This window comes from Scatophagus argus, chromosome 17 (genome assembly GCF_020382885.2).
Source record: "Scatophagus argus isolate fScaArg1 chromosome 17, fScaArg1.pri, whole genome shotgun sequence".
In the NCBI taxonomy this organism is placed as follows: Eukaryota; Metazoa; Chordata; class Actinopteri; family Scatophagidae; genus Scatophagus; species Scatophagus argus.
The window spans coordinates 2,927,955-2,953,504 of NC_058509.1; the positions used below are offsets into that span (position 1 = coordinate 2,927,955).

The window sequence follows — 25,550 nt, forward strand, 5'->3', positions numbered from 1 at the left end:
CCTCTTTTGTGTCCTGGTTTTCTTCTGATGGCATCATGTTCTCCAAAACGTATTCCAACCCATCAAGTAGCTGCGGCACTACTTTCTCTCCAGTTTCTGGGGAGTTCAATTTTCTCCTCAGTCTTGCTACAAATTTAAGCATTGTCTCCTTGGCAAATCTGCAGACAAAAAAGGCCTTGATTTTATTGCCCACTTTCTTCCAGAAAGATGTCTTGGTCTCAGATTCAGACACCCTCCTTGGTGTGCCGTCTAACTGGAATTCTTCAATTATGTCTTTCAAAATTTCAGAGGCTGCCTTCTCTGTATCCTGGGCAGTGCTGGACACAAACTGCCGACGTTCTTCCTCTGAAATGTCTTCTGTGTTGATGCGACTGATGTAATTTAACTGCTCATCCAGGATCTCCTCAATGGCTTTCTTGGTTTCAGAGAAGCGTCCTCCAGAAGGAAAGTCTTCTGGTCCATCCTCATGCAAAGGAGTTACGGGGGTCAAAAATGACACCTCACTTTCAACCGGCTCCTCTGTCAGTGTTGCCTCGGGTGTCTTGGGTTCAGCGGCTTCCGTTTTTTGACTCTGCTGACCTTTCTTGGACGTGCATGACATCTTTGCTGCAAATCTTTGAAGCACTTTCACCATGTGCTTAACAATTTTCTTCACTCTCTTTTTGGAAGACTGAGAGTTGGAGGTCTTGCTGCTTCCACTATTTCCGCTGCTATCGGAGAGCTCTGAGTTCACCCTTTCCTTAATTTCCTTGGACATGAGGCTGGTGATCTCCACTGTGGAAATGCAGTGGAAGTCCTCTGGAAAACCGATCGCTGCCCCAATAGTTTGGGAAACAACATCACCCAGGGAGTCCTGGACTTGCTTGTTGGATATGTTGATGCTGTTCTGTGATGCAACAAATCCAGGACGCCCCTCTGATAGGTTCTTTTTGATGGCCTCATAAATGTTTGTGGATGTGATGTGAATTATATCCACAAACATGTTAGCTATGTTATCTTCTGTTGCCTTGTCAGTCGACCCTGATTGCAGCTTGACCCACTGAGCCTCCGTCAGCTTGTCCAGGAAGAGCTGAACGGGCGGGAGAAGACTCTCCTTTGTGGTCAGTGGAAGGGTCAGATCCATCCTGTCTTTCCTCTTTGATGAAAACATGGCGTTGACTGTAGTCGCTGTGTTTGTCTGCTGGGAACGCAATGAACGTGTTCTGAAAAATCGGAACTGATGCAAAGGCTCGATACGGGCTTATTTATAGCCTTGCTCAGACAGCAAGTTGGCTTTGAATCAAAGGAATCACATTGGCTTTCATCTGTGACATCACGACAGTTTCAAAGCAACACATACACACAAGCGATCGGGAAGCCCCTCCCCCAACCAAGCTATCTGTTGCTTAGCAACCATAATTCGACATGTCTGAAACGGAGCCATGAAAATATTAAAAATTAAATAATAAATACATATAAAGCCGAAATTTTGCAGTTTTTTAATTTTATTATTATTAATTTAATTAATTAAAAAAATGAAAAATGATTTTAGTGTTTTAATTTATTTTTTTTTTACCAGCATTCATGTTAAGCAATTAACGAAAGAGCGCAAAGCCAAAAATGATTTGATTTGAGTTTGATTGTTTTTTTCTAGATATATAGTTGTATACCTTTGTCAAAAAAATGTTATTGTTTTGGTTGAGTTTCTGTCATTAAAACTAGACAATTAGAACAGAAGGTGGACTGATTTTCGCCCTTGCTGTAGCATAATGAGCAGTCTCACTCTTTTCTTCATTTTTTCAAGAATAGCATGTGCATTTTTTGTGTAAAAAAACTAAATCAAAAAGGCTGTTTGATAGAAAACATTTCATATTGACGGCTGTGGTTGAGACTGAACGGATCTCGCACAGAGACGGCGACCATTGGCTTATTACTTATGACAGGTGCTATGAGCATGACAATTCGGCGTTGTGGTGTAAAGATGACTGGTCAATCACCCTCTTGAACCGATTCGTTTTAAGAAAAACACAAATAAATTTCTTGCAACTCAGAACTGACTGAGCGGCACAAATCGATGTGTAAATCTGCACGATGGTCCCCACGCCAAGCCCTGGTCTGCTTGATGAGATAAGTGAACATCAGCCTGGAGAAGTCGTGCGTGTGTAATGGTCGCCTGGGGTTAAACTGCAGAGCGGCTGCTTGTGGCTTCAAGCCAGAGCTGACGACTGCGCCGGAGCTTCCCGAGCACCGCCGATCTCGGATGGTCCACAAACCCGACAAGCTATTCGCCCCCATTTAAGACTGTTGTGGCCGTGTTGGGGGTGATGGGGGTGGAGCAGATCCGTGGGATAGAGAGGAAAAAAGGTGGATATCCAGAAGCCATCACTTCTGAGCCCCTCCCAGTCCAGTGATTTTCGGATTCAAGGCTTGATAAAGGTAATTACATCCAGTCATAAGTATATATGGGCTTTCGCTCAGTGTTTTGTTCAAACAGGGAGATGATGGGTTAAATTCTGCAGTTTTCCCTTTGCTGTTTTGGGCTGTTTGCTTGTGTTGAGCGGTCCCGTACGGGAGATTTAGGGCGTGTGAGACACGGCAGAGCAGCGAAGGCGTGCGGGAATGCAGGCGTCTTCACGCAAGAATAAAGCATTAGACAGAGACATAACAGAAGGGGAAAACTTTCTGAAATCCCGGAGAGAAACGTTAGAATTCACAGCATTCAGACAGGAATGCAAGTATTGCTCAGACGAGATATAATTTAAAAAGGTAGGCCGAGTTGTGGTCCGAACGGCCTTCGTTTTTTATGCCGATTTTAACTTAATTCTGTCGCCTAAAATTCGCTATGATCCTTCTTCTGATGTTTTGGACACTCAAATGAACACTTGTGTTACGCTGATGCTGATAATCGGATCACCGATGGTTTTAGCACATGAGATAAGAGATAATAAGGTGTCTTTTAATATGGCTGTGGTGCATTGTTCTGTCATGTATGCGGGAAAAAGGTGTTTTCTGATTCAAAACGATGGAAGTGGTTACGCAGTGTACTGTGTATGCTCTACACAGTCCCCCAGGCGAAGTATTTATTTATTTTAGAGTCATTTACGGAGTACTGAATGAGTGCAACGAGATCTCATGAATAAACCAAGTTATCTTGGATGGATATGTGTGTTTGTATGAGTTCTGCTTAATCCTTAGCTAAAACCGCATATTAAATGCTCACTGGTGGTAGACTGGTGCCCAGATCGTAACCTGAATGAAAGGACAGAGAGGAATGCATGCTCTATTCGCATAGAAATTAATTAAATTCTCCACCGAGTCTGGCATTAGAGCATCTGACTGTGGCGATCGATCCAACCCCAACCTCCCTTCATTTATTCTCCTTCTTTTCCTCTCATGGTCTCCATCCTCCATCTGTGCATCCCCACAATAGGACATCCCCCATTCATGCCGGATGTGACACACCCTTGGCTGCACCAGCAGCTGCTCCTGGCTGTATGGGCTGCCTAAAGGCTGAGCAGGGGGAGACAAGCAGGTCCAGCTCTCAGTGTGTTTAGATTAAAAGTTCCAATACTGAAATCATTGCATTTGACAGAGAAACCATCATATCAGCTGTGAGTCACGACAAAGGATTTTTTACTTTTCAGTTTTAGGGCAGTTCTGTCCCAGTATATATCAGCACCCGAGTGTGTCAGTCTGACCATGGGAATCAGTTAGACTAGAGGAATAATTAAAGAAAGAGCTAAGAGCACAACTGAGGGAAGCGAAGGTAAAAGAGAGATAGGAAAGAAGAGATCGAGAGCAGCAGAAATGCAAGAGAGTCAATGCTGTATCAAGAGGAGGATGGAAGCGAAGATGTGTAGGAGAGGCAAGATAAGGGGAATAAAAGCTCTTATGTCCGTTAGTCAGGATGGATGTCAGGATAAAGAGATCAGCCTGAAAGATGTAGCCTCGACGCCTCTCACCACCCGGACACTGCTGGTCGGGTCACACAGACTTGAGTGAATGCTGCGCTAGATTGATCTAATTGGTCATTACAGGAGACAGGAAAGAAGTGACCCCATTTAGAATCAGGCTTTTAAAATGCACATCACGGCCCGAGCCAAAGGACAGCGATTACGCGAGCATCGTGGGCTTCTCAGCTGCTGCTTTTATCCAGAACACCCGGAGATGAAACCATAGCCTCTCCAAATTCGCTCCTTTAATTGCAGCATCTGCTCCACTGAGCAAAAGTACTGGCAAATGCATTATGATAAAACTGTGTGTTGTTCTTTTTAAAATGTGCCCCCCCCTTTTTTCTGTCTATGGGGTGGGGAAGTCCAGTAAGAACGGACCTCTACTGCTCTCACCTCTATTCTTTACATGCACAGCCACTATGCTGACTGTACTTCACTGAATACATTATTCATGTGTCAGTCAGTAGAGCATGAGACTCTTAATCTCAGGGTTGTGGGTTTGAGCCCCATGTTGGGCTGCAGTCATTTTCTTGAATTTCCCTCGGGATCAATAAAGTATCTATCTATGTATCTATCTATGTGTGCGTGTTGTCAGTCACATGTGGTGTGACCTTGATATAATGAGCGGCAACTTCTCATTTTCTCTTCAGATGTATAGTCTGACATCGATGAATCAAACCTGTGATTTATGCCTTTGCAGAGCCTCAGAAGGCGCACACGCACACACCATAAGCTATTGGCTCTGTAGAATACTAATGCCAGACGATTGAAAACCTGCTACACAGGGCACCGATTAGAAAATATGCTGTGATTACTGTGCTAAAGGACTAAGAGGCTCTTGAGCAATTTTTTGTGCCCACTTTTGCGTCTGTTGATGCACAGAGAAAATAGTCGGCCTTTCTTCTTTTTTTCCTTTAAATAGCACTCTAATCCCTCAACTGAAGTAGCTGGCAGAAATTCACTGGCTTTTTATTGTTCTGTCTGTCAGAGTCTGAAAAAGCAGTGATTCACAGCATTGTTGCGTATTGCTGCAGCAGATACAAACAGGAAAATAACTTTCCAGACTTCACTATTTGGGGCGGAACTCTGAAACTTGATCTGTGTCTTCTTTCCAGCTTTTTTGCAGGCTTTTCCAGCTGTAACACGGCTCATGTTCATCTGGAGGTGATCTCATTTTAGTGAAAACACATAATCAACAGGCTTTCTGGTAGAACAAGGACACGGACGGATTGCTAGTTGTCATCCACGTGTCAGCCCAACTGTATGTGTGATATTGGGCTGAGCTATAAATGAATGCAAGTCTTGTCAGTGTTGAGAGGAAATGAATAGACGCAGTCAGATTTCTGTTAGTCCTTTATAATGAGCACTCACATGCCCTCATGTTCACTGAAGAGTCAGTATCTGTAATGATTCCTCCTCTACATACTGGCTCTCAAGTGTCTCTTTCCTAACAGTACTAAATTAGACCATCCTGGTGGTCATGGTAGATTTGTAGCCTGTGTTTTGTCCTGGCAGCACAGACTGTAAGTCTGGAAGATGCAGTACATGTGAGTCTTACGTGAGGATGCTCTTGAAAATCTTTAAGTTTTTGTGGTAGAGGAAAGCAGAAAGTATCTGTTGGACTACTGGAAAAGAAAAAACCTGGTCACCGTGTCATCCTGGTGATAAGTAGTCATGCTGTTGTGAGAACTCTGGCATCCATAGTTTCTGTTCCCCGTTCAAATCTCCTCTTCCCAGCAGTTTCTGTCTGTCTGTTCCACTCTCCATCCATCCAGTTATCCCCCCTTAATAACTCTGTGCTTCTACTGCTCAGACTAATCTAGTGCAGCAGTCGTGAAAGGTCAGAGAGTCTCCTCGTGCCAAGCTGGCTCCTGTCCATCTCGTCGTCCCAGCGGGATGTCCATGGACTCTCCTACTCGCTCTTGGCATACTCTCTCTTCCCTCACTGTTTGTCTCCTCTTCTTCCTCCCTGTCTTTATTGCTTTTCTTCCTTTCCTAAGTCTCCATCCGGTTTGTGGCGTGAGAGGGAAGCCGATTGAGACATGGAGGGCTGCGGCTGACCACACAGTGTTGTGTCCCTCTCTGCTTTGAAGACGCTTTGTCTATAAGTCTTATTAGTATGTTTTACTTTACTGCAGCACTATAGATATTTCTTGTGGATGTTGAGGTTGAGCTGATTTGTGAAATGCTGGGGGCTGGAGCATCTTCTCTTGAGGCAGGGACGTTTCTGCCTGGCAGGCGTGTTTTTCAGCTCAGCTAATTAATACATAAAGTGAACCTCTTTGGAAGAAAAATATACTTGTGTCAAATAAAATCATGTTATTTTGATAACATTAAGGTGGCTAACTCCTTTTTTTAGAAAGTTGAGGTTTGGTCCTTTCGAAGCATAAACGTGCTGTTAAAAGACTTATCTTGTTGGATATGTGTTTCTTTTTTCCAGAGACAGATTATTCAAGATGAAAGTAATCAGCGCTGCAGTGCTCAGCGCCCTGTTTTGCACTGGTAAGCACAAACACAATCAGCCACTTGGGAGTGGGTTTGGGTAAATGAATGGTTGAAACAGACCTCCTGCAAAACAGAATGTGTTGCAAATGAATGATTAGCATAGATTTTATGAAAAGCACACTTAAGGAAGCTAGAAGTTACTTTGTGAGCTATTTAATTTCCTCTTATTTATTTTTCTTTCCTTTCACAGGAGGAAGTATTTACATCTGGTTTATTTTTAGGTGTCATTATGTGATGCATTTGCATTTCAAATGCTTTTTTACTTTTTGGGGAAACAGTTTTTCCAACAAGAACAAAGGAACTGTGATTTATTAAGAGATTTTTCTTCAAAACAGCAGGCAATTAAAAAATGCATTTTAAAAATAAACCTCTTTCTGTCTTTCCTTCACAGTGGTGTCAGCATCTTTGAAAGGTAATACTGCATGATAGAAAGGTTTTTATGTGCATGAGAAATGAGACAGTCACTTTAAAGAGAAAGTAAATAAGAAGTAGATTTTCTGTAATACCTAATAAAAAAAATCTTGATTGTTTCTGTCAGTCAAAGAGGAACACAAGACGGCCTTCTTTGGGGAGGACATTCACATCGATGTCCCGCCTGGGAATGTTAGTGAGGTTGTGTTCAAACCCAGGACCAATCGCTCCTCTGTGGTGGTTCTGCTGCGAGCAGGCCAGGTGGTGAATCCACGGGGCCGAATCAACCTTCTGGGCCACCTGGTGCTGGAGGACGTGCAGGAGGAGGACGAGGGCGTGTACGTGATCAAGAACACCCACAACCCCAACATGGTCAAGCACCTCCTCCTCACTGTCAGGGGTAAAATGGCTGATGCACTCATATATATATCTATATACATATATTTGTGTGCAGTAACTTTGAGGACAAATTGCAAAGATCCTGCTTTGACCCCCGTTTCCTCAATTGTTGTCGACCAGACTGCGCTTTGGAGCAAGTGGTGAAGTATGGGGAAAGCTACACCATCCATCTGAACCATGTCGATGGCCCCATCACCCTGGAGTTCAGGTACAGTGAAAGTATGGGAGGAATAAAGCAAGATTCAGTCATCTGTTTTCAGTATGGAGCCATGTTTATTACTAATAGTTTATCTCAGAGGTGCTCAAAGGGAGACTTAAAGTATCGCATTGTTAAATTGCAACACTGGGATCTCAAATTCCCTCAGTGGACTTATGAGCAGTGCTTATCTGTGTGGTCCCTGTTGCTGCTGCTGCTTCACTTTGGTTCAAACCCCTGACCACACCTCAAACAGTGACATCACAAGTGTTTTCAATTAGCAATAAGAGGTAAAACACCTTCTGCCACAGGTAATAGGTGGCATCTCTTCTCTTCTGTTTGTCTGAATTGTCTGAATATCCATGTGAAGGCCCAGTCTGGTTCAGCCCAACCAGACCGAGACACAACATACAACCGAGCCTCCACCCGTGGTGCTCTACAACCAGACGGCGGTGTCAGCAGAGGAATATGTGGGACGCCTCAGCGTGACGGAGAAGCAGGTGATGCTGCACTCGGTGAGGGTGACCGACGAGGGGAGCTTCACAGTGCTGGACCGCGAGGGCAAAGTCAGGAGGAGGAACTGTCTGAACGTCAGAGGTGAGGAGAGGTCTGTGTGTCGCTACATCCTCTCAGCTTTAACTGACTGCTCTACCAATCTCGGGTGCGAGTGTTTTTATTCTGTTCACGCTGGTCTTATGTGCATCTGAGTGTGTCATGTTTAAACGCAGTGCTGATGGGCTTAAATTGAAGAGAAATGTGCCAAGCCAGGTCTTTTATATAAGCCTACACAGTTTTTACTATGAATCAGTTGTCTTCAGACAAAAATTTGCCAATAGTTTTGGGGTTTTTTTGTGTTTCTCACATTGCAAATTCTTCTCTTTGCCTAGAGTCACCGCGTGCTTTTTCTCATTCCTCAGTGTATTACGTTGATAAAATCCCGATGCCTTAATCTCAGGTCAAGAGTCTTTACTTCATGTATTTAAAATGAGATCAAACCGGCCTGCAGGCATACGAGGATGGTGCAGCAGTAAAGTGTAGAATGTAGATAAAAATACATCAAGAACGCGTTTTAACACTTTAAGGCAGATTTGGGAACAAACTGGTTTCTGTGTACTAAAAAGAAAATGCTTTAAACAGGACAGAGTGTCTGCAGCAGGTCAGGTGACTCCTTGAGGCTTTCCTTTGGCACAGCAGTGGTTTGAGCTCAATGCAGACATTAGCAAGCTAACATGCTGATGTTTACAGATTTTTCTAAACCACTTAACACAAATTACAGCAAAGGCCAGTGGGAATTAATTAGTAGTGCAGATGGTTTTTGGTGCTGGATGAAGAGTTAAAGGATTGTTAAAGCTATGAATTCATCCTTTGGGTCCTACGAATGTCTGTGCCAAATTTCAAAGAAATCCATACAATAGTTGTTCATACTTTTCACTCAAACCCTGCTGGCTGTATTACAGTGAAGGTCAGGAAATAACCGTAAGTCGTTCAGATTCATCCTCTGGTCACAATGGTCTTCATATATACATATATTCATATACGTCTGCTTATATTTCTCCCTTCGGTTCTCTGCAGAGCACCAGAACTTCTTGCACCTCACCTATGGACAGAACCTGAAGATGAAACTCTACCTGCACCATTCCAATGTTAACGTCATCTACAGGCCCAAGTCAGACAATGTGGACCGGGTCATCCTGGACCAGGGGGTTCTGGTGACACCACTGGACCCTCTGCTGGAGGGCAGGCTGACCGTGAAGGGATCAGAGCTCATCATGAAGAAGGTCCATATGGCTGACACGGGGGTCTTCAAAGTGACAGACCTGGCTGGGTTTCCTGTGGCTCATGTCTACATAGAGATAGATGGTGAGAGAAAAATTATGAACATACTGCATTTGTTTTAGAGCAGTGCACTACAAAACTGGGTGAGCGAGGTATGTTTGTATGAGGTATGTCACCATGGTAACCTGTTGTGCACACCTGACCTCGTCGCAGGTAAATGTCAAATGTGAGACTGCAATGCTTTAACTGAGATATCCTAAGCCACCATTTTAATGCATGCTAACTTGCTAATCAAAACAAGATTCAGTTTTAACAAGGAGCAGACAGAAAAGACGAGTGGCCGCTGATGACAGAATGGTGATGGTGCTTTAGCCCATGTCTGCACATTTCTGCAGCATCAGAAGACTTATTGTTTTCCGTCTGTCGTTGTTTTTGTTGTCTTCTCTGTTCTTGTCCCTCTCTCGCAGCCTATAAGCTGCCTCCCCTGACTGTAGCCATCCTCTCCCTGCTGAGCCTGATCGCCTTCATGCTGCTGGTGTGCCTGCTGTCCTGTCTCTATAAAATCCATAAGAGGAACCAGAAGAACAAGAAGCTGATGCTCATCGCTCAGCAGGCCGGCAAGGGAGACGGCGAGGCTTTCAGACAGGTAACACCCACCTACTGTATTACCATCATTCTTCAATTTATTGGCTACTGTTGGGTCACAGAGTCAGGTGTGTGTTTGTGTGCGGGAAGGATTAAAAGGAGGCTTCTGTTCCCTGCCGGGGGAGTCAGGATGGTCAGCTGCTCGGCTTCCTCCCCTGCAGTGCTGGACCTGCTACGCGTGATTACAGCCAAATTTAACATGGCTGAGGCTTGTGCTGCTCCCTTGGTCTCACTTCTCCTCTCTCACACATATGATGTACGAGAACTCTCCAGAAACACAAATGCATCCGTCTTATCTGTTTCTAAAGAAGCAATATTGCATTTTGGATAATCCTCCTGTGTGAATCACAGTGAACAGGAGCAGCATCTAAAGACAGAAAAAGTGAACATCGATGAACAGAAGGAATTTATATTCATGATGTTAAACCAGTACAAATTCAAAGAATTAAGATTCAAAGATTCAGACTGGACTCATAGCTTAGTAATTAACTGTACAGTATGTTGGAGGCTTGAGCCTGAAACACACTCCACATATGTCCACTTCAAGTCACATTTTTTAATATTTAATTTAGTACAAGAACAAGTTTGAGCCTCCAGCCTGCACAACAAGATTTTGGCATCACGTGTTTGCACCAGCTGGTGATTAGTTTACAAATGATGCAAATGCTTTCTATTGATCGTTTGTAGTTCAATTAACGACTTGATTGTTGACCACTGTGAATGTTTCTAGGATATAGAGCACCCTGTGTTGTCACAGAAAACACTCATTCAGCTTTCACCATGTAACACATGACACGTTTTCACACGTTAATGTGTTTAGGCAGTGTGAAGTGCCACCATTACCATATTTTTCTTTCTTAAAATGTCAATTTTCAATAAAACTCTTCAATGAAGAATTAATAGTGAGAGCTCTCACAGGTTGTGCTCAGCATATTGGAACAAAAATACAACTAAAAAAACTGATTGTTTTCCAATTGGCTATTTACAGTCTTTCCCTTCCTGTTCACCCAGTCAGTACTGGCTGATTAACTGACTGATTGCACTGTTTAGAAGAGTTGACAGTAAGCGCTTCTGTCACTACACTACAACCCTCCACTCAGCATCCCCAGGTGGGGATTTGTTAGCTATTCCAATTTATGGATCAATTAAAAACCCATTAGAAATAGGTGACTCACCTGGAGAAAACACCAAAACATCAGGCTGATTGCTCTGCAGAGGGACCGTATACAAGTATAAGAAAGATGTCCTGATCAATTATTTCAGGGTTTAACACAAACAAAAGTGCTGAAGTGCTGAATGCTGTTGTTTACTTTGTCAGATTTAAGAAGAATGATCATCAAGCTCAGCATTGAAACAACTCTGCGTGAATTCTCATGTTTTGAAGAAGGAGCAAAATAAAATTACATTTGCATCATTTTTGCAGAATTAATAATCACAGCCTTTAACTGCTTTCCCAAACGGTTGAGTGGCTAAATTACTGGATCATTTGAAACAGGTGACAGGTCATCCCTCCTTCCACAAACACCAAATGATTGTTTAAACTGACTGAATTGATAGACCAATTGAAAGTCCAGTGCGGATGCGTTGACTCACTCGTAAACAACACCGAAGCGACCGCATGTGGAGGCTGTTGTTGAGATGTTTACACAATATGCCGTATTACTAACCTGGAATTATAAAACACCACTTGAGTTTACTTGTTTCGAGAGAGGGAATTAAAATGTTTTACAGTTCACACATCAAAACCCGCGTTGGTAACCAGTTCAAATCAAACATATTGGCAGATGTGCTGCACATATTTAAGAACGGACGCTGATTGACGTGTTTCTGAACAAATCGCTGTTACACTGTGATCTCACATTACTCAGTTTGTTGTTCTGTTCCCTCCCTTTCCTGTTGTAGTATACGGTAGTGTTTCTGTGTATTTACTACACCATCTTAAAATTCATATTTTAGGACACTCATTACATTATAGACAACTCACATTTTGGGCAGGTAACTAAATTCACTTCATCGGCATTGCAGCACGTGTTCAGGTAACATCTGAACCGTCAGATTAGCGTTAGATTAAGCACCATGGCGTAGATTTGTTCTGATTAATTTTTCTGTTTTTGCTTCGATCCATCTTTGTATGCCTCATTCAGAGTTGTGTTGTTTATGCCTTTTTGTGTGTTTGTATTTTTCACTTTTGAGAACCTCACAAATGAGATGATGTGATAAATGTTTGTCCAGCTGATTATGTTCTTATGATGTGTGAAGTGTTGAAGTGAATTCAAATCAGTGCTGTGGAAATGAGGTCTTTATCCCGTTTGTCTCTGATTGGTGGTCCAGCTAACGGCATCGCCTGTTCGTTACGTTTCTCCCTCTTACTTTAAGGAGCCTCAAAGGGAGCCTCTTCTTGGTGAGAGAACTGTGTTCTGGCCTCTTTTTTTTTCCTGACCTGCCTTCTTCGTATTGGTGTCTACAGTAGAGAAATGCACCGCTTCTTTTGGCAGATAAGTTCATTGATCAGCTTACTGTTGTGAGACAGGATTATTGGTGGCAGTTTCAGAAATGTGTGTTCAGTATTTTGTAAATTATGGTGCTTCTGAGATGAAAATCCATTAAAGAAATTGAGCGCCAGCACACACTGTGGACAAACTGCTATCAATATGAACCAGCAAGCAGTAGTTGATCGAAGACCTCATTTGACAAAAGTCAGTGAATTACCATAAGTGGATCTGGCTTGGCACAAACTGTCTCTGTGATCCTGACAGACTTTTCAGAATTCAAATGGCCGAGCTGTGCATGAGCATCATCGTCATTATGTAGTCTGTAAGTACATATTTGGGTCAAATAGCTTCAAATTCTTCAATGAAATAAACATCATGCTAAGACTACAGTAATACAAACCAGTGATTGTAGGAACCCATGAAATCAGCCTTAAAATGTTCTACTTTGAAAATGATTTGCTGTAGTGTATTACTGAATGGACTAAAACATGAACAAACACCAACAGACAAGGCAATTTTTCAGAAACACTCTCATTTGTTCTCTTAATTGGGGTCAGAAGTAAAAATCAATATCAATGTTTGAGCTTTGGTGAGGGACGTAGGAGGTGAGTTGCCTCAGTTCTTATTGGCTAATTGTCAGCTCGGTCAAGAGTGCGATCTGTCTTCCAGGATTTTAGATACCAGTTCTGAACCAGGTCAGGGTGCAAAAAAATGTCATTTTTAACAAGTAATTTAAGCCAGTATTTATCTTAAATAAATCGTATGATCCTTAAAACAAGTGAAAAGTTCTTTTCACTGGCTTTAAGAGGATGGCATTTCCACCTTAACAATAGGGTCTGACTGTGAAGACGGTTTAAATCTGCTCTGTATTGGTGTGTGTAACTGCAGCTGAGCCGCGACATCAGAGAAAGTCACGCTGAGGTCACGTCTTTCTCATTTTCCCTCTCCGCTCCCTCGTCTCACAGCACCGCAGTTACTCATAAACGGCTATGATAACACGTAGCTTCACTGCTGTATTCAACTCACAGTATGTGGTGATTCAGCCAGCTGAGCACACACACGTGCACATACTGTGTTTCTTACCTCAGTGTTGTTTTATTGTGTGGGGTTAATTTTGAGGTAAATATCTGACGCGCGCGTGTGTGTGTGTGTGTGTGTCTGTGTTGGTTTTGTATGTGTTAAGGGCAGTAGTGATTAACCTGGAGGCTTAATTAAATCTTCCATGATGTTCAGCGGATTTATTTATTATTTTTTTTCCAGTGAAATGGCACTATGTAATCAACTACTCGCCCAGAAAGTCAGTAGATGTGCTGTCAGTGTTTCTTTTTTGTGTCTGTGTCTGTGTCCGTGCATTGGATGTTATGTGTTTATATTTTAGTTTTCAAGTGATGCAAAGCAATAGAGCAACATGTGACATGACACTGAGACATCTCCCCTATGGCCTGCTGGTTTTACATTTATTACCAAATGTCACTAATCACCAAGACACCATGATGTACGTTTCAGTGACAAACCACTATTCTTCCAGTTAGGAGTGATCATTTTTCTTTAGCAGTGATCATAAATTTGGCTTTACGTGCAGCTAGTTATGTGGATTTGTGCACATATTTATGTTTTTATTCACCAGGTTGTGTTTAGAAGGTATCAAGACAAAGAGTCTACAGTCTGTGCTTCAATGTACTGCTTAAGGCTAATGTCAACATGCTAACATGCACAGTGCAGAGTGTTCATACTCATAATGGTTACCATGTTTACTATTAACATGTCAGTATGCTAACACTTGCTACTTATTGCTAAACACAAAGGACAGCTGAGTTTTGTTGGTCATAAACCAAACTGTTGGACAAATTAAAATGTTAGGAGCTAAAAGAAGAGTTAAAGTTATAATCATTACAAGCAATTTTAAAGGGTCATTCTGTGAAGCTGTAATAGGTAATAAATAGTGGTTGGTAGTGTTTTCATAAAATCTGATATATATCCAATGCTGAAATAAGTAGCTCTTTTGTTTTTACCAACATCACTCATTAAGTTGCCTTTAAATCTTTAATGACTACTGACGAATAAATAGTAAATGTTAAATCAGCAGGTCATGCTGAATTATCTCTCACTCGCTGTGTGTGTCTCTGTGTGTGCTGGTATTGTTGGGGTATGTGTTTGTGTATCCTTGTTTGTTTGTGTATATGCTGACGTAACAACGTGTGTGTGCGCGCAATGTGCCTTTAAAGTTTCGAGTGTGCGTGTGCGTGTATGGGGGCTTGTAATGTGTGTTTGTGTACTGACAGCGGAGGTTGAGATGACAGCAGTTGCCCTTGATGTCGGTCGCTCTGACGTGTTATGGATTTCCTCTTAGATCCTGACAACACAGACAACATGTGCGAGAGGATGTCGGCGTCCTTTCGGGACTTAACCCGAGAGACCGACATGAAACTCAAATCAATCAAAGCACCTGGTTCTGTCCCTCCTGAGTCCCTCTTGCTTGCTCCATGTTTCTGTACCTCACTGTTATTCCATCGATCTTCCCCTCCATGGCTCTCCCTGCCTCTTTCCTCTGTATATCTTTATCATCTGTCTCCCTTTCTATCTCACTTCTTACTCTTTGCTCTCGCTTCTCTTTCCACCCTGATTTATTTGGTGCCTTCTGTCCCTCGCTATCTTTCTGAACAAAAGTGTTAGCAGTGGAGCACCAGGCTGAATGATCTATCAAGGTTCACATCCCATGGCTAAGCTGTCTTAATCAGCTTCGTCTCAGCTGCCTCACTTTATCTTTTAGCCTCATTCTCTCAAACTTGTCTCTATTCACTTTCCCTCAGACTACCTCTTATTCAATAGCCGCTCTGAACTTCCCTCCACTCCTCCCCCACTTTTACTATTCAGACCGAGTGCTTCTTGCGTCTGTCTGTCTTGTACCGCCTGTGATGCTGTCTTTCCTCCGAGTTCTGACATTTTTAAAAAAAGATTTACAGCCCATTTGGCTCTGTTCCCTCTCAACCTCCAGTCCTACCATGAAGACAAATAAAACAGCTAGTCTCTCAGTCATGTCACGCAAGCTTCCTCATCCATATGTTATATGAGGATTTAAGAGCTTTATGTGTAGCTATATATGCTGTGTGTGTGTGTGTGTGTGTGGTCTGCAGGTGGTCCATGAGGCTTACAGCAGGTTCACTGAGGAATCTATGATGCAGTCCATGTGTGAGAATATCCCGGAGAGCACAGAGGTCACAATCAAGGTCAGTGGTGGAGCATGCAGCTGCAGAGACATACTCACTTTAAAACATGTTTTCAGCACAACCTAACAAGTATGATGTGATTCAGAAAATATAGCAAAGTGCCGCTTTGGTTCTGCAGAAAATTTATGAAAAACCTAGCAAAACCTAGAGGAGTTTCATACCAGAGCAGCCGTCAAGCTCGAGCTGTTCATCAAGGTTGTTTGGTCTGGAGTGGAAACCAGAATCATTACAAGCGATAATACCTGGGAGTAAAGTCTTGATCTTGATTATGAGGATGTCTAAAACTTGATTACAAAACACTTTTGTACTGTCAAGGACGTTTCCCTTCAAAGCGGTCTATTGATCAAAAACTGAGATCTTTAACTATCCTTGTGTTTTAGATTGCCTGGCAGAAACTACCTGCTTTACAAAGTCACCTCAGTGCCAAGTGTAATTAAAAGGCAATCAGTCTTACGCACTGCAGTCAGACGTGGAACAGATTAAAGTATATAGGAAGGCCCTTTTGTGAGACTGAAAGTGGAGAAGGAGTTCTTTGAACAGAGAACGAGAGCCTCTGCAGGAATCATCGAACCTAACCTGGAAAATCAGAATAAAACTGCAGATGTTTTTCCCAGATTTGTTGTCACACTGTGAAGTCTTCCCAGGTTACTTCAACACGTGAACAGAACAGTTTTCAGACTGACTGTTGGTCTCAGGAAGAGTCGCCATAGGAAACTGTCAGCCACAGGCTACTGTAACTGTCTGTCTAAATAATGAAATGTGGTCTCCATTTTTAATAGAGACAGTAGGTGTTGACTCTCATCCCTAACATACATTTTACAGCCTGTGTCTTTATTACGAATCACATTTATATTCTTTCAACCCCGCTTCTGTCAGTCCCTGCGGGTTACTGAACACGTAATGAGGAATATAAGTAGTGATGGCTGCATGGCAGTGGAAGGTAAATCTATAAATACGGTCAGAGAAACATGTACATAAATTATTCATATTGCTTTTTCACTGACCTCAATTTTTACCACTTTGCTTTCCCTCCCTTCCTCCATCCACCACCTCTGTCCTCCATCTCCTCCACTCTGTTGGGGACTCTGTTTTGTACTTGTCTCTCCCCATCCTTCCATTTCTTCTTCCATTAGCTGTCTTATTTCTCTTTCCTCTTGTCCTCCTTCTGTAATCTTCTTCTGTAATCTCATATTCCCTGCTCCTTTTATCTGCTTTTGCCCTCACCGCTTGTCCTGTCCTCCTCATCTTTGCTTTTCTGTGTTTCCTCTTTACCTGTAGGGCCTTGAGGTGACCAAACCAGGATGCTACCAGGCTCTCAGCTCTGACAACTTTATGGAGATGAGTGACTCTGGGGTGGAGTTCACCACCTCTGGCGTCCCACTGGACAGTGACACTGATGCTGCGATGACCTACGCCTCCCACAAGCCCCTCCTGAACGCCATCTCTCCTACAGCCGTGATCCAAGGGGCTCAGTCCGACAGCATGGCGGCCACCTTGACCCCCCACGGCGACCTCAGTGCCAGCCGGACCCCTGACTCTGTCATGAGTGCCAGCCCTGTGTCCAATCCTCGCTCCCTTGCAGGTGTGACCCCTGATGGCAGCCTGTGCGGAGCTGCATCGCCGGGAGCAGCCTCCAGGGGCACCGCTGGGTCGGATTCAGCCAAGACAGAGGGAGGGGCCGAGAGCGGAGAAGCTGGGCAGAAGGAGGGGTCCACTCAGAGCACCTGAGACCATGCACCAGGGTGTATTTCTTTTTTAGCTCATGGTCCTTATACAGTAACGACATCCACATCTACTCTTGCTCTGTGTTCCTGGGAACCCTAGCATCTCCATCTCCACCACCAAATCCTTGATCACTGCATTTGATGCAACATCACAGACAAAATATTCATGCTTGGATCTGGATGACAGTTTAGCTGAGACGAAAAACAAACAAACAGGCAGTTGCACAAAATGCACAATAAGAAATTGAATGCACTTAATGGGATGCAAAAAAAAAAGAATAAAAAACCTAACCCCTATCAAATGAAGAACAAAGCAATTCTGTGCATATGGAAAATGCATGCATTTAAATTAAACATTAAAGTAGGTATCATAGTTCAGATCTGCAGGGAAATGCTAACGTTAGAGTAGACTGACTGCATGCAAGCTTCAATGGGCCAAAGAAGCACAGGCTCAAGAAGAAGCTGTGAAAATGGCAAAACATTCTCAGCACTTTCAGGAAAACACCTAAATGGGATCAGCTGGCTTTAGCTCCTGTGGAAAGGCTGTCAAAAAAAAAATTCAGGAGTCTGGCAGTTTGACAGGTAGAGTTGATACGCTGCGAGGAGTCAGACATCGTTTTCTAAGACCAAGGCTACTAACAACAACAGCAAAGAGCTCCGTCTGTATTCAGGTGAATCTCAATGCATTGCTTCTGACAGGGCTTTTGCACGCACACACGGCATTAGACAAACGCTGCGATGGTTACATTTCTTCCCACCCACACACAGACTCTATTATTAACAGTACAAGCATGTCAGAAAGCATCTCCACCTCTCAGAAGGAAGTGCTTGTCTCAGCACTCATTCACCGCTATCCGTGACAAAAACCTCCTCAAACGTATTCTTCTAAAAACCCTGCAAACTGAAACAAGCTCCGTAGATTGAACACCACCCTCTTCCGCATGTGCTGGTGGTTGTTTTCCTTTCTCTCATATCTTGGGTGTCGAAGCTGTCACGTTTGAAGACATCATCCAAGAAAAAAACCCATCGAAACGTCATCTCATCTCACTCATGCCAACGGTGAATGCTGGAGAAAACACTCACACATGACAGCTAACTGTAGACTCTATCCTCATCTGACTTCATTTGAGAGTTTGAGTTGTCACAAGCCCTGTCAGAGCAAAACCGAATTTGAAGAATGCTGTGCAACACTGCTGGGACTTTTGGAACAGCTCACAAGAACATAATTGGATTCTTGTTCTCTTCAGAGGAAGGACTGCTTCACAGACACCATGGAGTGATGAGAGGTGATAAAAGAGGCGACAGAGATGGAACAGGGTATTATTCAGGCAACAGATAAATGACTTGCATGCTTTAAAGCCTCCTATTTTCATCTCAGCCTCCATCCAACGGACAGAGCTCTGATTATTGCGGCCCGGTTGTTTGCCAAAAATGAAGTCACAGGAAAGACACAGTCGGATCAATCTGTGATAAGGACGCAGCCGACAGCCCTAATGGAACGAGGCTGAATCACCATAGTATGTGTGCACCAATAATATTAGACCTTTAGTGCACAGAGGCACGATTTCTTTCAGTCCATGAAAAATAGGAAATGAAAAATTGGAGGACATGCTCAGAGTATAAAAATTAATAGTTAAAGTCTGTGGGTACATTTGCTGCTTGTACTCCATGAATCAGTGACATTGATGTGACTGACAGAACCAGTATCAGTATTAAAGGGTCGTCTCTCACCGTCCGCTCAACCATAAACAAGAGGAAGGTCAAATGTTTACAGATATTTCAGTTTAAATGTTTTCAGCTTCTCTGTAACCATGTTACGCCTCCCGTCGGATCAGGGGCATTCCAATCCCAACAACTGACAGCTCATACTGTACATTTCTTTCATGCAGAGAGCTCAAAAGCATGTGTGGGATTACAAAAGAGCCTCAAGACGTGACAGGGTGTGGTGCAGAAGTGGTGAGGCAGCTTCTAAATGACGTCCGTGGATAAAATCTGCAGTCCTGCTGTTTTAAAGTTTGGTTTGTTTGAGGCCTGGACGCATCAGCGGCGGCTCATTTAACCACACACTAACCACACTCAATAACAGTAAACACATTTTGTGGGAGAGAGACAAGAACACAAGTGATGACCACAGAAATACAAATGGGAGAGTAGAAAGAAGTTCAAACATGTTGAAAGCGAAGCACAAACAAAGTGAGTTAAATTAAGCTCTCACTTCTGTAACAACTGCTGTCCAAACGTGCCCCCCCACCTCCACAGGGCCAAGCAGTCTGCACAGAGCTCGTGCACACTAAGACTGCAGCACTTTCACACCTTTATGCAATCCGAGCAGTCAGAGCTGTATCTTTGTGATCTGTCCCGACGACCCCATTTAGACATCGCTGTTAATGTTTCCATCGACGGCTGCTTGCAGCATGGCTACCTCTGTGTGCTGTAAATGAATTGATGTCAACATGGAAGGTCTGCAAGCTGTACGACCTAAACCTCTACGGGTTACTAAAAGCAGCCAGACAGAAAAGCACAAAATTTAGCATGTGTGAGCCTTCTGAAGCGAGAAAAAGGTTCACACTGCAGTTAAAAGTGGCAACAAATACGTAGCAGCTATTGTAAATAAATGATGGATCTGCAAAAAAGCGACCAGAATAACAAGCTCCCTTCTTATTCAGGAAAATCAAGTTTGAACTGAGTCTTTATTTACTGCAGACGTTAAATTCGGAACCACGAGTGTGTAAAATGACTCGCTGAAGTGTTGATTTTGTGTGTGTGTTAGAGCATCGCTCTGCTCATGCAGGGACTTCTCGACGTCTTAATTCATAAGGCCTGATATGACGGTTTAGTGTGCTAATGATAACTTGATGGTCGAAGGAATTTCCAGTTAAATCTAAAGCAATATTAATGATAATGGCACTGAGGCATCACTATCATCCACCGGGCGGAAAGAGGACTCTGACGTAGCACATCTCATCATCAGTCACTCTTAATCATCCCCTTTTTTTCCACTGCTGTAAATATAGAAGATATGTGGTCTGCATGTGTACAGTATGAAAATGCTAATGTGTTTCCTACCACAAGGCTTATGCAAGATTTTATATACTTTCAAAGCACTGCACTGATCCTCACTCATCCACAGTAGGAGTAGAAAACCAACATGTAAGAGACTCTCTAGTTTAATTCATGCAACATGTTCACACAGCGATGCTCTGTGAAATCCTTTCATCAGAATTCGTGCTGGAGTATCTGTAGCCACCTGTGGGGTGCGCTGTCTGACACGGGGTGTTGCTCTGAATCATGGATTCTTATTTAGACTCCTCATTTCAAGTCCAACAAAGCAGAAAATCAGCATGTTGTACGTTAATGTCAGAAAAGTCCCATTTCTGTTGAACATTGGTTTAATAAAATATAATCTTAATAATAAAAATAAAACACGCCAATAAAAAACACCTGATTTAAGTATAAATAAACTTATTTAGCATACATATTTAGCCTAGCTTAGCACAAGGATGCACAGGTGAAACAGGGGAAAACTGCTAGCCCCCTTGAATGGAGGAGCTCCACAAATACTCATGTTCATCCCCCCAAGCAGATGTGTGGGAAAATCTGTTAACATGTGCCTCCTAGTTAAGTCTGAGATGTTGAGAACTTCTGTAATTTCCACCACCTGGTGAAAAGATGCGCAGCCACGGCAACAAACCACTCGCAAACTGGCTACAAAGCTACCGCTGCCAGTAGCCATATTAACGCTAATGCAATCTTTTTTAAAAAGGAGGGGTTTATTCTTTATCTGGTTTCAGTTCAGCTGTCTTTGCCACAAATCTGCTCTGAATACACTTCTAGCAATGCGGGGAAACCTCTTGGAGTAGCACAGGAATGTGCAGGGAGACGTACTTCACTTATTTCCATTCTGCCAGCATCATTTGAATGCAGCATAAGAACCAAATCAGCATTTTATATTCCATTAATGATGTTGGGTGAAAAGATTTAGACCCCCCCTCCACGCCCGTTTTATCTTCTGCTGATATAAATAAACCAACCAGGAAATTCACCAATTTCGGGCCTTTGTGGAGAGCTAGATATGTTGGAATAATAATGCAAAAGTTCAGGCAGCCACTGCTGCTGATGAAAGCTTTATGAAAGGATTTCACTTTCTGTCATTCAACCCCGTCTGATGTTTTCTATTTCATTACACATCAGAGCCGCTATTCACAAAGCCTCTCAGAACAGAAGTGCTGATCCGTGTGTGGGTAGGGGGGGAGATTTAATAAAATGTTCTTTCGGTTCTGGTAGATTCGCTCTTCTGTTAATCTACTATTCTCTGTAATTCCAAAGAATATAATGAAATGATGCCTGCAGTGTCGCAGTTTGCTAATACCTCTGATTATAACAGAAATTTGCTTTTTAAATATCAGAAGAACCGTCAACTGCAGCTTCTGACACTAAAGATGGGTTCATTTTAATTCACTCCAGTGCAATTCAGCGGCTCTTGCTGTGATTGAATTTAGTCTTATCTTTCATTCAGGATGGAGAAAGTAATTGAAAATCAGTGGTCTTTGTCATTTTAAGTTCACTCTGTGATACACAGCGTGAACATTTTTATGAATAAGGAACACATAATTCCTAATCAGGTGGATATTCATTTGGACAAACTGATTCCAGTTCAGCAGCGCTCCTCCTCTGGGCTACACACTCAGAAATACTTTTCACTTTGTCTGCTTGACAAAGATTTGTCACACTTCCGTCCCTGCCCTGATGCTCCCAGCACCCGAGAATGTGTTTTATACAAGAAAAAAAGTAATAGTCCGAGAAATAATTTTCATATCAGCAGTGTGTTTGTTTTACTTTGGGACAAACGTGCGTCTTTCCAAACTAGACGAGTGCTTTTGGTGAAAAAAAATAAATAAATAAATAAAATTCACAGCTCCTTTGAATGAATGATAGCACGTGCTTCCATACATGTCTGTGAGAATTTTTTGTAGCATCACATTTAACACCAAAAAAAGATTACTCTTGCTACTAATATGCTTCGTCTTCCTCTTCTATTATAGCCTTTATCTGCTGTCCCAGTATATCCCTGAGAGTTAGTGTAACTGCAGCATGCTGACCTGTAGATTGCTTGTGGGACAGCAGCCATGACGCTCATAGATAACGATGATAGGAATAATATGAATTGCACTGTTCTGTACAGCTGGCCCTCATGAGTCCATCCTGATGTCTGGCCCCGTTTTCCCATGATCCTCCTGATCCTCGGTGTCACCCTTCACTGCTGGCTTTCATGAGTCGTAGTTAAAGGAGAATACTGATTATTATTATTTGTTTAATTGATGCCAGCTTTTATCTCTCACTGGTGTCGGTGCAGCTGAATCAAGAAAGTTTGTTTACAGCCATTCATTATTTTTAATGAAAAATAAAATCTATCATAAATATTTCCATTAGAACCTGAAGCCTCCATTTGACAGTCACGCCTTGTTTTTTGTGTATTTTATTGCTATTATTGAATAATTTCTGTCCATCTCAGGTGGAAATAAACATCTCCACCTGAAAATAAATAATGTTTTTAACATATAAGCTTACTAACTTTGTTGTGGCATTCATGTTTAAGACATCTTAGCTGGAACACTCTAATTAATTTAAAGATTTGATTTTCTGTGCTGAAAAGACACTGGTACCCTCCTTTAACATCACTTCCGATGTGACATGCAGGACTCCGATTCTTAACCTTAAAGCTGCTGTTTATTTAGGAGTTTCAGAACAAACTTGTGTCGTCTCATTCTAAGGGGCATTAAAATTTGTATTCCACAGGTTTATTTTATGTGGCTTAAATAATAACTTCACATGTTGAATGTCCTGCTATCTGCATTTAGTGATTAACAACATTAAAAAACAAACAAACCCAGAAATCCCAGACTCAGGATGGCTCATGAGGCTAAATTAGATCCTATTGCTTGTTTTTGTCTGTGACTCAGGCTGGGGAGGTATCATCACAGTCAATTTTGCTGCCGTTACTTCTGCAAAAATGTAACAAAAGAAATGTACATGAGAAAGATCACCTTCACATCATCTCAGAATGTATCTGCTGTTGGTTTTATTTTCTGTAATCACAGAGCTGGATTTACACAAATATGTTTGGCTGCAAAATGGTGACACTTTGTTTGCTTTTAAGAGAAGTGGGATAAAATCAAGATGGTGTTGGTTAACTCTGTATGAATCCTGAACTTTGAACACCTGGAAACTGGCACAGACTTCATCCAGGGTGATCTGGTTTCGATTTCTATGCTTGTGTTCATATAGGTCACTAATGGTTTCTGTTTTCCAGTTCAGCCCAGTTTTAACCCCGTACTTTACTGGTACTCTGCTGGGTTTGAGGTTTCATTGATTCAGTGTAATCGTGATCAAAGTGTGTATTCCTCATGTGCAAATTCATGCTGGAAGTGAGAAAATAAAAGTCACAGGGAGGCATCGTTTTATGTTTGACCAGAAATTCTGGTTTGCCTGCATGAAAGTGTCTGTTCTTACTTGTTGCTTTCATTTTGAAAGAGGTCACATGAATGCGTGAGTTCAGATCTCATTCGATGTTTTTCCAAAGCTGAGTAATCATTGACTCTAATGATACTTCATGGTACTGCCATAAACAAGCAACCACATCCTCTTGATTGTTAGAAAAAAACTTAATGATCATTTATACTGCATATCCTTATTGTATGAGATCTTTTGGCATCCTGCACAGACTTTTGTAAAGCTTCTCTTTTTTCTGTAATGAATGAATAATTCCAATTAAATTACTTTTCAACAGAGAGTGGATCAGAAAGGCTTATTTTTTGTGTCAGTGCTTTTGATGCTCTTTCATTTTCATCCATACATACTGAAGTATTTTCCATTTGAATTTCAGTTACAGATTTGCAAGCATTTCTAAAACATGACAGGAAAATCTTGTTTAAATAAACAGAAAATCTCTTTCAGAGTCTTCAAACATTTTGCAGATAAAACAGCTTACAGAACAGATCGTGGCCAAAACTGTCAACTTTAAGATTACTGAATGTTCTTAGAAGCCATCAGACGTTGTGGTAAGCAGTGGTGGAATTGAACTCAAGTACTGCTGGACTGAACTACAAATTTGAGGTACTTATACTGCAGTATTCACTTTTTCTGAGACAAATATTGTAATTTTTATGGTACAAACATGATGATCTTACACAATATGATGCATTGCTGTATACTGAACTATTTTAGAATAGTGAAACACTGAAAGGAGCCATTTCACATTTTCAGTTTGACATTCTGACATATAAATCCTATATAAATCCAGGGCTTGGACATTGAGATTGTGGACAGTTTCAAGTACCTGGGTGTCCACCTCAACCATAAAGTGGACTGGTCACATAACACCGATGCCCTGTACAAGAAGGGCCAAAGTCGCCTCCACCTTCTGAGGAGACTGAGGTCCTTTGGAGTGTGCAGGCCCCTCCTAAGGACTTTTTATGACTCTGTGGTAGCCTCTGCTATTCAATACGCTGTGGTCTGTTGGGGACCAGGCAGCACGGACCGGGACAGGAAGAGACTAAATAAGCTGGTCAGGAGGGCCAGCTCTGTCCTGGGCTGCCCACTGGACTCCGTGGAGCAGGTGGGTGAGAGGAGGATGTTAGCCAAGCTGACATCCATCATGGACAACACCTCTCATCCTCTGCATCAGACAGTGGAGGCTCTGAGCAGCTCCTTCAGCAGCAGACTGCTACACCCTCAGTGTAGGAAGGAGCTACAGCAGGTCCTTCATTCCCGCTGCTGTTAGGCTGTATAATTCTATGGTCTAGTCCTCTTTCTTCCCTTATGAGGACTTGTATATAGCTTTATAGTGTACTATTTTTACTTACCTTGTAAATTGTTAATTTATTTCACCTCTATATTTTTTTGTAACTGTTTATGCACACTTTTTGCACTCTTCTTGTGAGCTGCCACAACAGGTGAATTTCCCCACTGCGGGATCAATAAAGTTCATCTTATCTTAAAAAAGTAACTAAAGCTGTCAGACAAAGTTAAAGGTACAGTATTTGAACTGAGGTGTAGTGGAGAAGAAGTACAAAGCTGTACAAAATGGAAGCACTCGAAATACCTCGAATATTTGTACTTGAGTACGTGTACTTAGTTACATTCCACCGCTGAACTCCATTTTGCTAAGCAGGACTGGATGACAGCACTCCTACACCGTGCGGTCCTCACTCAGCTCCGTCCTGCTCCCGCTGAAAGCGCCCTGG

General features: G+C 42.4%; 1 protein-coding gene across 3 annotated transcripts; it reads left to right on the top strand.

Annotated features, from left to right (window-relative positions):
* Nucleotides 1-1,392: 1,392 nt before the first annotated feature.
* LOC124075160 lies at nt 1,393-22,878 on the top strand. 3 transcript variants are annotated; one of them, XM_046418601.1, is made up of 10 exons: nt 1,393-2,415; nt 6,373-6,434; nt 6,829-6,849; nt 6,976-7,248; nt 7,368-7,455; nt 7,814-8,040; nt 9,016-9,303; nt 9,687-9,865; nt 15,491-15,583; nt 16,862-22,878. In XM_046418601.1, exons 2-10 carry the CDS (start codon nt 6,389-6,391, stop codon nt 17,309-17,311), a joined length of 1,665 nt encoding a protein of 554 aa, XP_046274557.1. In that variant the 5' UTR covers nt 1,393-2,415; nt 6,373-6,388; the 3' UTR covers nt 17,312-22,878. The 3 variants fall into 3 exon arrangements, with proteins under 3 accessions (XP_046274557.1, XP_046274559.1, XP_046274558.1); XM_046418602.1 differs by lacking the exon at nt 1,393-2,415 and adding an exon at nt 2,455-2,745; XM_046418603.1 differs by lacking the exon at nt 15,491-15,583.
* The last annotated feature ends 2,672 nt before the right edge of the window (nt 22,879-25,550 follow it).